The sequence below is a fragment of the Apium graveolens genome, chromosome 6 (genome assembly GCF_009905375.1).
Source record: "Apium graveolens cultivar Ventura chromosome 6, ASM990537v1, whole genome shotgun sequence".
In the NCBI taxonomy this organism is placed as follows: Eukaryota; Viridiplantae; Streptophyta; class Magnoliopsida; order Apiales; family Apiaceae; genus Apium; species Apium graveolens.
In genome coordinates, this window is record NC_133652.1 from 187245027 (window position 1) to 187257133 (window position 12107).

At 33.8% G+C, this 12107-nt stretch overlaps 1 protein-coding gene across 1 annotated transcript; it reads left to right on the top strand.

Annotated features, from left to right (window-relative positions):
* Positions 1-2580: 2580 nt before the first annotated feature.
* Positions 2581-6373, top strand: LOC141667231 (peptidyl-prolyl cis-trans isomerase CYP20-1-like). The gene is made up of 7 exons (XM_074473640.1): positions 2581-2736; positions 3357-3438; positions 4269-4316; positions 4430-4453; positions 5595-5777; positions 5860-5935; positions 6104-6373. The coding sequence occupies exons 1-7, from the start codon at positions 2662-2664 to the stop codon at positions 6240-6242; spliced, it is 627 nt and encodes a 208-aa protein (XP_074329741.1). The 5' UTR covers positions 2581-2661; the 3' UTR covers positions 6243-6373.
* The last annotated feature ends 5734 nt before the right edge of the window (positions 6374-12107 follow it).

The window sequence follows — 12107 nt, forward strand, 5'->3', positions numbered from 1 at the left end:
AATTTGATTTTTGTATTTTGTAAGTAATGTAATAACTAAATATACATCATTTTTATTGTGTAAAAATTGATGTCTGCTAATAAAATACAAATCAGTTTTTGTAAGTGCAAACTGATGTTTACAACCTATATAGACATCAGGTCAAAGTGATGTTTAATTGGCCACATAGATATCAGCTTTTCATAATGAAATCGATGTCTAATGGGGTAAAAGACATCGGTGTATGACCGATGTCTAGAATAGACATCACCGACATCAACATCGGTTGCAAAACAACATAGACATCGGTCAGAAACCGATGTCTATGGACATTTTTCTTGTAGTGTTTTTATCTTCCAAAGTGTGTAGTTGATATTATCAAAGACATGTATCTTAATATTGCTTAATTTCTGAGCACTCATTCTTCCAAGATTTTTATTTGTTTACTTTCATATTTTACTCTGATACCACTTGTTGGATATTGAGTGCAATGAAATATAACACGGGGTGAATGTTTTTCTTGGATTTTAATCCTCTTCTAAAAGTGTTTGGCTTAAGTTGAACAAAGCAAATATAAACTTGTAGAGATAAATTGTTAGACAGTAAACACACAAGACAATTTATCAAAAACTCACTTGATTGTATTACTCAAATTTATTTTGCTAAAAATCTGTGTTCTTAGAAATAAGAACCCAGCTACAATTCTTGAGAGAGAATACAAGAATTTTCTAGATCTGTTTGTTACTTTCAAACTAAGGACCCGTGCACGCTATATAGACCAACAACACGGGATTACAAAACTCACACTAAACTGTACTAACACATTTTCTAAAGTTATCTTGTCTATTTCCTTTTCTGGTATTAGCAAATCTGTACAGAATCTTGTAGGTCTGTGACCATCATTTTTCCAGTGAATCTTAACCCTTGATCTTGTATTCATTAAACTATTTTTGCAGTCTTTCTAATTCAGTGAATGAATTATGCGTTGACTGATAATCTTGAATCTTGAACTTGTCTATATTCTGAATTATGAGATAGGTTGTCGAGGTCTCCTTTTGTTTTATAGAGAAGTGGCGTATCGATAAGTAAAATGACTTATCGATATCTCGAGTTCTCGACATATATAAATGACTTGTTGAGGTCTCTAGTTCTCTACATGCAGAATAGCGTGTCGACATCTTTAGTTCTCGATATAGGCTTTTGACTTGTCGACATCTCGAGTTCTCTACATGAGAATTTTTGACTTGTCGATATCTCTAGATCTCTGCATGAAGAAATAACTTGTCGATATCTCCAGTTCTCTACATAAAGATTTTGACTTGCCGATATCTGAGATCTCTACATGTAGTTTGACTTATCGATATCTCTTAGGATTTCTCGATAAGTCATTTTGGACTTCTCGACAAACTTCTCGATATTCTTTGAACTGTGACTTGTCGATATTTGACTTAAAATATTTTTCCTAGAACAGTTTTATTCAAATCCAAGTTGCTACACTTCTCTTTGAGGCATGATCAAGATTTGATATTCTTCCATAGTTTATTCTTTAGCTTGAAGGCTATTCACAGAAAAATTCCCTAATCTAATTTTTTAAACATTTTTACAGACTCAATAAATACAATTACTGAATACAAATATATATTATCATACAATTTATTTTTATGATTGTCAATATGACTTAGTCTTGTTATGTACAAACATGTCTTGCACAACAATCTCCATCAATTTGTGAGAAGATTACTTGTCATAAATTCATGTTTGATAACAAGACTAACCCTAAGCTAAAATAAATTACAATAAGATTGACAGATTGACAAAATACAATTTTTTATTATAATTTTAAATATTATAAAAAAATTAATAAAGACCTGTACATCGCACGGATTGTAAAGCTAGTATGTATAAAAAGTCTCGTATAAGTAATAAAAAAATAACCAATAATATATGGATAAATAAGTATTGAGTAACTAATTTTGATTATCTCGGTAACTCTACATCTATCTATTTATCTATACTATACTATTATAAGCAGAACACCCTCTATTTGGTAGTCGGTTGCTGGGTACAGTTGTTTGGTACGACAAATAACAACCGTCAGATCTAAAGTCAGAAAGATGAGAACCGTTGGATGCAATAATAAAATATTATTATATTAATATTTAAAATGCTCTCATGGATTCAAGATTTGAACTCCGTCAAGAGCTTAGTATATTTAAATTTTTATATTTTTTATTTTAAAAATTTTTACAGGGCTCGAGTCCCGTGAACAACATATTATATTATATTATTTATTTTTAGTCAAGTCTCAAATTATTATAAACATATTTTGTTATAACTTATTATATTGTTTAATTTATTTTTTAACTATTGAAAATTATATTATAAAATATATTATTAAAAATTATCAAATGTTATTTTTGAAAAAGAAACTAGTGTTATAAAGTCGCAGGGTGAGTAAAATATATACCATATCAGCTTTTCATTGCCTTTTCGGCCAATCAAAATAGCCCAAAACCCCAAATGCAAGACGTGTCCATCTTTTATTGGTCCAAAATATACTTTTTGAGTCTTGATCTATTTGTTTTAATTTTAATTTTAATTTTAATTTAAAGAGTATAGTCTCGATTTTACACCCTAGTATTTAACCAAACTGCAGTAAATTGGGGGGAAGATCGGATAAAAATGGGCGGAAAGAGCTTGATATCGGCGACTCTTCTCTTCAGTTTAGTTCTTCTCGGAACCCTAACTCTCTCTCAGGTACCTTTTTTATTCACTTCGATTTCAATATTCCCGATCCGATTTTTTCTAGGGTTTAACCTTATTTGATTTTGATTTTTAAAGATGATGTGAGAGTCGATCTGTGATTTTATGTTTATTTTGTGGATATATTTTGCGTTATTAGAATGTTTTATATGAAAACTGTTTATTTGTTGATTAGGGAAATCAACCAAGTTTTGATCTTGTGGTTATTTGATTGTTTTGGTTATTTTGTTAAGCAAGTCGTGATGTTGATACTAACTTTGTACCAGATCAATTAGTATCATCGTATTTTGTGTATTTCATACGTTTAAGTGTTAAAGTAATGTAGTTGTTTTCACATATGTTGTGTTGATTATTGCTTACGGTAAATGTTTTCATAGTCAATTCCAATAGTTTTACTAGCTCGGTGCCTGCTATCCGTACCTTGAAAATCTATAGGGATGTCAGTATTTTTGATACATTACCTATGTCAGCAAGTTATAGGCTTATAGCTTCTTCATTTCTTTGTTATTAAAATTGAACATTGATTGCATCTTCCCATGCTTTTTAATTTGTTTGCATCTACATTTTAGTCTGTGATGTGAAATGGTTATATCTCAAGTTAATTGCAACTGCAGGCTAAGAAAAAGTCAGATTCAGATTTGAAGACCGTGACTCACAAAGTGTATTTTGATGTTGAGATTGCCGGAAAACCAGCTGGTATGCTCTTTTTCTCAGAAGAGCTGTCCGCAGTTTCTTCATCAACAATGTTTTTTACTTATATTATTTCTGATATTTCCTGTAGTTGGAGCATGTTATCTTCCATCTTTTAGGTTATTAGTTTAATCTTTGCTATTATGAGAAACTGTCTGGGTAGCTGGAGTATGACATGTATTACATGACACAACCTAATATTGAAGCACAATTGACATCCATGATAACTGTTAGATCTAAATAGACTATATCTTCAAGATTGGAACTGTCGTGGATTTGAATCATGTCTGTTATAAGATTATAACCTTCAAAGTACGTGATGAGGATGTGATTACAGGCGCTCTCTCATCTCATTTTTGTGAAGTAAAGTTCTTAATATCCACAAATTCAATTTGGCTTTCTTTGTTCACTTCGAAATTTGCTTTCTTATTTGCTAGACTCTCTCTCTCCCCTGTAGTCTGTGCTGTACTAGAAAAATGATGTCTTATTTATCCAAGTGGCTGATTAATATTAGTCGAGAAACAATCTCCGTAGCTCTTAGGGATGCACTAGCAAAATTTTGATCTAAGATTGGTGTTTGGTATGCTTTAAACCAACTAGGATTGAAACTAAAAGTATTATCTAGTATATGAAAGATTGACATTCAAAAATCATCCAAATGTCTGAAATCTAGAAGTGAGTGCCTGCAAAGGAATGCTGCGTCTAAATGTGTTGATATATGTATATGCAATTAAACACGTACCTTGTATGAGTGATGTAGTGTTTCATGATTTCTCAAATATATTTCTTGTAAATATTCAGTAATGCTATTAAGATGTTTAATTTGTTTTCTTCAGGTCGTATTGTGATGGGACTCTTCGGAAAGACAGTTCCTAAAACTGCAGGTGTGACAGTTCTCTCCAAATAGGCACTAAATGTCATTATTTTTATTTTTAATGATGTGATGTTCTATGCTTCTTATTCATCATAAGTACAATTTTCTTCTTTTCGCTTGCAGAAAATTTCAGAGCTCTCTGCACAGGTAATATAACTTTCCTTTATCTCATTATTTATATTGTATGGGGTTCGATATTACATATTTCAAATTGATTTTTCATTTCATTGCATAAATTAGATGCTTTAAAGTTCTTAGAGCATCTCCAACCGTAAATAATGTGACTCTTAGCAAGTTAATGCATAGATTTTTCGTGTTCAACTCCAACAATGCTCTTATCTTGACTCCTAAGTTATATAATATTCATATTTGAAATTTTTCAAAAAAAAAATTTGAATGAAAACATGTGCAAGTAGATATTTTATCAATAAAAAATAAGAGTCATGTAGTGGCTCTTAAAATAGAGGAGAGAGTAGAGGCTCCTAAGGATTTAAGAGCAAGTCCAATAGACTACTTATCCAAGCTCTTAAGTTGAAATTTAAGGAATGAGGATTGAAAGTATGTTCCAACAGTCTCTTAGTGATTACTTAAATCACTAAGATTATCCATTCACTCTTAATTTTTAAGAACTAGCACCATCTTTTACGTACGACACGTGCCAATATTGACATGTTGGGGTAAGGATCCTATGACCATTATTTTATAATATATTATGGGGATCACTATCTCTTTGTCTCTCTTTTACTTTATATTTAAATTGATTCAATGTACTTTTAATAGTAAAATATTATATAAGGAACAAGTATAGTAGTATTATTGGAGACAAACATACTCCCTCATGTCTTAACTTACTAAGAGCTAATTTTTTATATTAAATTTAAGGATTGAGTTAGGATAGTGTTGGACTGCTCTAAGAGTCAATAGGAGGAGCTCTTTCTCTTTCCGTACTCTTTATATTTTGATTTAAGAGTTTGTTTAGAGAGCCTATTGGAGATATGCTCTTAGGCCATGGTTGCACAAGTTCAGTTAGGTCCTTATTGTAATGATTTGTTATCAATAGCGCCTGAATTGACTTAGTCCTTTTAAAACTGTCAACATAATAAAAATTATACCGCTTGAATGAGGGTTAATACTAGCAAACGAAACAACATATAAATAGTTAAATTTGGCCAACTTTCACAAATTTTCAAGTCTACTGACCTAAAATAGAAGAAAAGTTTTTATTATAAAAGAGCTCTATCGTGGTTTTTCTAGTTAAGTGATAATATACGTTTGTCAATAATTCCAGGTGAAAAAGGTACTGGGAAGAGTGGCAAACCTCTCCATTACAAGGGCAGTGCTTTCCATAGAATTATTCCTAGCTTTATGCTTCAAGGTGGTGATTTCACCCTTGGTGATGGAAGAGGTGGTGAGTCCATCTACGGTGAGAAGTTTGCTGACGAGAACTTCAAGATAAAACATACTGGGCCAGGTGAGACTACTTCGTGGGTACTTATCAGGTGGGAGGGGACGGTGAGATTATGTGTCCTAACATATTTTTTTTTCCTGTGAAGGACTTCTTTCAATGGCAAATTCTGGTAAAGACACCAATGGTTCACAATTCTTTATCACCACAGTCACAACCAGCTGGTAATGGCTCAGATGCATTTTAACATAACATATGAAATAAGAAATATAGCTTGTATTGTGAAGTGACAATTTTCTATATAAGGGTGAATAATCTCTTATTCTGAAACACACGTCCATGAAAAAATCTTTCATATACTTGGTACTAAGAGTATTTTGTGCATCATACAGGTTGGATGGACGACATGTTGTCTTTGGAAAGGTTTTATCAGGAATGGATGTGGTTTACAAAGTTGAAGCAGAAGGACAACAAAATGGAACACCGAAGAGCAAAGTTGTGATAGCAGACAGTGGTGAACTTCCCCTGTAATTGCAGTCTGTTTTTTCACAGTTGTTTTACTTCCTTAACATATTATGTTTTTCTTTCCCTTTTGCAGTAACAATATATATCCGAGTTGTAATGAATCAGTTACTATTTAATCTAGTGGAATTTCTTTCTTATGGCAACAATCCAGCTGTAACAGTACACTAACAATACTCTTATGAAAGACACAGCACTTGGACGAATTGAATCACCTATCTGGCTATTTGTTGCTGTTATGTATAACCGTATAATTATTATATGATGTCAAATGAAGGATAAAGAACAATAACCGTATCAGATGTGCTAATTCGTGGGCTAGCTAAGAAGAGAAATTGCATTGTGCAGTGATACATATGAAACGTGAATAATAAAGCGACATTAAAGAGAACTGCAAGTATGTACGTTGTAATTTAGCAACCGAAAAGAAGTTGTACATGGTAAGATCTTCAAGCATAGTGTAGCAACACTGCAGCGGTGATGGAAAAAGTAACAGAGATGTTAAAATTTGTCTGTTCTAGTTGTGCTCTGGCATATTTTCCGACGTGATGAGAAAATTTGTAAAGACATTTTCAGAAGGAATCCTGTTCTTCCCAGTAAAACATTTTTTGCACATTTTTTCAAAACAATTTTTAAAGTAATTTTTCATTATTTTTTTTTCACTTTCCACATAAAAATTGGAAATAGACGAAAAAAGATCATTCAACAATTTTAACTATACAAAAGATACTATACAATAGATTTTTTTTTCATTTTCAAAATAAAAAAAGTTTTTTTTTTCCTTTTTAAAACATCTCTAAAACCGCAGTAAAAGATTGGTTCAATTATTTTGTTTATTATGAGTGGAAATATTAAGAATACGACACTGGTAAAGGGGATCTTTAGAGGATGTCCGTGCGACCCTGTTGCAGTATACAAGGTTTCTGCAATGATTCTATAACTAAACCATAATGATGAACACTCGAATTGATCACAAGAACACAGAATTAAAGAGATACAAGAGAGAGAGATGTATAGAGAAAGAGAGACTTGAGAGAATAGAGAGATGAGAAGACTGTTGTTATTTTTCATAAAATCTAAAATGAGTACAATACTATTCTCTTAAAAATTCAGATCTAACTTTGGCGCCATGAGTCGTATTGACTACTTTGACCATCATTTCTTGATTTGTAAAACAAATTGTATTTATTTAAATTCTTATATCCTCTAACATACTACCCTCCTTCAGTAAGACTTGACCACAAGTCTTGGGCAGCTAGACCAGAGGAAAGTGGGGAAATTTCTGCACAAAGTCTTCAGCCACTTCCCAAGATGCTTCCTGATCAACCCATTGTACCAGATATTGCACCTGCACCTTGTTCTGAACTTTCTTCACACGCCTGTCCAAAATAGCCATAGGTTCTAACAATAATCCTTCTCCTTTATGTCCAGACAACCACCAATAGGGCACAACTGCAGTAACAGGAGGATTTCCATAAAACTTTTTCAACTGTGACACATGAAAAACACTATGAATTGTAGCGCCTGGAGGTAACTGCAATTTATAAGCAACTGGCCCAATAACCTCCAGAATTAAGAATGGTCCATAGAACTTGTATGCCAACTTCTGATTTGGCCTCCTATGAACAGATTGTTGTCTATAAGGTTGTAACTTCAACCAAACCCAATCACCAGTTTGAAATATCCTCTCAATCCTATGTTTATCAGCTTGCATCTTCATTCTATCCTGTGCCTTTAGCAAATGATGTTTAACAGAAATAATCATTGTGTCCCGTCTTTGCATAGATCTATCCACTTCCTTGTTGTCAGATTCTCTAGGAAAATAAGGTAAATGTAATGGTGGTACTTGATTATAGACAATTTCATATGGAGTCAAACCAAATGGGTGTTATACGACCATTCAGCTAAAGTTAACCAAGCCCTCCATTCTTGAGGACAGTCACCACACATACATCTCAATTATGTTTCTAAACACCTGTTAACCACCTCTGTTTGACCATCTGTCTGTGGATGGTAAGCAGAAGATAACAATAATTCTGTACCATGTAGATTAAACAGCTGCTGCCAAAAATTGCTCAAGAATATAGCATCTCTATCACTGTTAGGAATATGTGTATTAGTTTGATGATAAGTTAAGCAAAACACTTAAGTAGAAATCTAGTGTTTGTAGCCTCAACGGATAAGATCATCTTGGCTATCCGTTGAAGGAGTAGCTTTACTTAGCAATAAGTTTAGTATTGTAGCACATTTCATTTTCTGATTTCAAGTTGTAATTCTTCGATGTTGTAGAAAATTATCAGTCATGTTGACTACTAATGGATATGCAAATAGGAGGGCTAATTGTAAATATTTCATGCCTTGTAATTTTGTATAAGTGAAGAAGTATCAACGGATATTGAAGACCTTCAACGGATAAGAAACAAAGCTTCAACTGATGTCTCTAATGCTTCAACGGATAATATCCATCAACGGATAAGTGCTTCAACGGATAAAGACTTCAACTGATAATGCATCAACGGATAAAGCTTCAACGGATAAAGCCTCAACGGATAAGGCATCAACGGATGAAAGTTTCAACGGATGCTTAGTTCATTAGCAGTTGATAGTGACAATTCACAAGCTGACAGAGGCACATGGGTTGACAGAGACAAACTAGAATGTGGAAGCCTCTAGGAGGAATCAAGAAAATGCAGCATTTCCATTCTGATGCAAACAAGGAAGTATTCAAAGATTCACAGATTATCCTAGATTGCATTGGATAGAGAAATGAAGAAGAAACATGTGAAGAATCTTTTTAATTGTATTTTACAGTTTTGTCTTCACTTGTAAACTTGGTGATATATAAACCAAGTAGCAGCTAGTAATTAGAAATGAATTTTCCTGAGCTGTTTAGAAATATCAAGAGAGAAAATCATCTAGTTTGTACTAGGAAGCAACTGTGATTTAATTCTTTGAATCACAGATTTTCTGAAATAACACATCTCTGGTGGAACAACAAATCCACCAGAAAAGTTTTTAAGTTCTTTGTGTTCTTTACATTTGTGTTTGAATATATATATCTGTCTGTATTAGCTTCAAGCAATTCACACACTTGTTCTCAAAAACACTTAGCCTTAGAAACTGCTCAAAACTTGAAAAAGTTTTGAGATTTACATTCAACCCCCCTTCTGTAAATCTCATTGTTAGTCCACTGGGAATAACAATTGGTATCAGAGCAAGCTCTTAACATTCAAAGAGTTTAAAGATCTATTCTGCTAACATCATGAGTAAGAAGGATATTGGTGTAAAGATTCCAATCCTGGAAAGAGATAACTATCATCATTGGAAAGTGAAGATGCATTTATATCTTCTCTCTCAAGATGAAAGCTACATCAACTGCATTGAAAATGGTCCTCACATCCCACACAAGGTGGCCACAGCTGCTACTGCTACAGTTGCTGTTGGACAGTCTATTCCCAAGCCAAAGGCAGAATGGACCGTTGAAGATATTGAAGAGGTCCACAAGGACAAGAAAGCCATGAACATTCTGTTTAATGGCCTGGATCAAGATATGTTTGACAATGTCATCAACAGCCAAACTGCTAAGGAAATTTGGGATACTGTGCAGCTTATCTGTGAAGGCACTGAGCAAGTTCGAGAAAACAAAATGCAGCTTCTCATTCAACAGTATGAATATTTTCACTTTGAAGAAGGAGAATCATTGAATGATACCTTCAACAGATTTCAGAAACTATTGAATGGATTAAAGCTGTATGGGAGAGTGTACCAAGTCAAGGACTCCAATTTAAAATTTCTAAGGTCTCTACCAAAGGAATGGAAGCCTATGACTGTTTCTCTAAGAAATTCTCAAGATTATAAGTACTTCACACTTAAAAGATTATATGGAATTTTGAAGACATATGAACTTGAGATGGAGAAAGATGAGCTGTTGGAAAAGGGAAAGAGAAAAGGAGGATCAGTGCACTTATAGCTGACAGTGAGAAGGTTGAAGCCAGGAATGAGGAAAAGACAATGCCAAGTCTCAAAATTGGCACAAGCAAATCAGAATCAAGCAAGGGTAAAGAGCAAGTAGCTGAGGATGAAGACAATTCCAGTCAGGATGACTCTGATGATATTGATGAACATCTGGCTTTTCTGTCCAGGAGGTTTGCAAAGATGAAGTTCAGGAAAAATACAAAATTCACTAAGCCAAACAAAAACATGGTGGACAAATCCAAGTTCAAATGTTATAACTGTGGCATGAGTGGACACTTTGAAAGTGAGTGCAGGAAGCCAACCTCTGATAAAAAGAAATTTGAGCAAGTTGATTACAAAAAGAAGTATTTTGATTTGCTCAAACAGAAGGAAAAAGCTTTTCTCACTCAAGATGATTGGGCAGCAGATGGGGTCAATGAAGATGATGATATGGAATATGTCAACCTAGCCCTGATGGCTAATTCTGATGAAAATGAAACTAGTTCATCAAGCAACCAGGTAATTACTACTGATCTCTCTCAGCTTTCTAAACATGAATGCAATGAAGCCATAAATGATATGTCCAATGAATTATATCATTTGCGTATTTCCCTTAAATCACTAGCTAAAGAAAACACTAGGATCAAAGAGAATAATGTGTTTTTAAGTGATAGGAATGCTGTGTTAGAGAATCAGGTAATTGAATTTGAAAAGATTAAACTTAAATGCTTGACTGTTGAGAGTGAACTAGAAGAAGCTGTTAAGAAGGTAGAAATTCTTTCTAAATAGTTAGAAAGTGAGCAAGAGGTAATCAAGGCCTGGAAAACATCTAGGGATGTTAGTGTTCAGATTGCCAAGGTTCAGGGAATTGAATCATTCTGTGAGGATGCCTGGAAGAAAAACAAAAAGGAGTTAGAATTAATTGATGGATTGTCAACGAATGTGGATTCGACGGATGATGAAAGTTATCCGTTGAAGGAAGAAAAGGAGCATCCGTTGAAGACTCATCAATTAAAATAGGCAAGTAATTTTAAAAATAAAAACCTCAATAAGAAGAATGATTCAACTCTCAGGAACTTTGTCAAAGAAGGAGCTAGCACATCCAAAGATGCCAGTAAGGTGAATATAGGACACATGACTTTAGATCAGCTGAGAAATAGGCTTAAGTTGGTTGAGGATAAGAAGGAAACTAAAAGAAAATCTAAAAGAAATGGGAAGATAGGGATTAATAAACATAACAATTACACACCTGATAGGTATGCTCCTAGAAAAAGTTGTGTGCATTGTAAAAGTGTTAATCACCTATCTGATAATTGCAAATCTGTTAAAAATACTCCCATGCCTTCAAATCCCTCCATGCCTAACATGTCTATATCACCTCTGCATGCCATGCCTGTTATGTCTCATCAGAATCCCCATTCACGTTTTGCAAACATGCCATATATTAATAATCCTTATTTTACTGCATTTAGTATGCCTCAAATGCCATACAATATGCCTATGTGGAATAACATGTTTGCACAATCTATGCCTTATCAAATTCAATCAAATGTGTTAAATGATTCTGTGACTAACCCTACACTTCAACCAACCACATCTGAGATCAAGGTAGACCTAAAGTTACCTAAGTCAAAAGATGCAGGAGGAATGAAGTCTAGGAAAAAGACTAACAAGGCTGGACCCAAGGAAACTTGGGTACCAAAATCAACTTGATTGATTTTGTTGTGTGCAGGGAAAAAGAAGGAATCTATGGTACTTGGATAGTGGCTGTTCAAGACACATGACAGGAGATTTCACCCTGCTCACAGAGTTTAAGGAGAGAGCTGGCCCTAGCATAACCTTTGGAGATGACAGCAAAAGATTCACTATGGGATATGGCTTGATTACAAAAGAAAATGTCATCATTGATGAAGTTGCATT

Coding starts and splice junctions, on each gene's coding strand:
- LOC141667231 (XM_074473640.1), top strand. CDS start 2,662: ATGGGCGGAAAGAGCTTGATATCGGCGACTCTTCTCTTCAGTTTAGTT. Junction 3,439..4,268: donor GATTGCCGGAAAACCAGCTG/GTATGCTCTTTT, acceptor TGTTTTCTTCAG/GTCGTATTGTGATGGGACTC. Junction 5,778..5,859: donor GATAAAACATACTGGGCCAG/GTGAGACTACTT, acceptor TTTCCTGTGAAG/GACTTCTTTCAATGGCAAAT.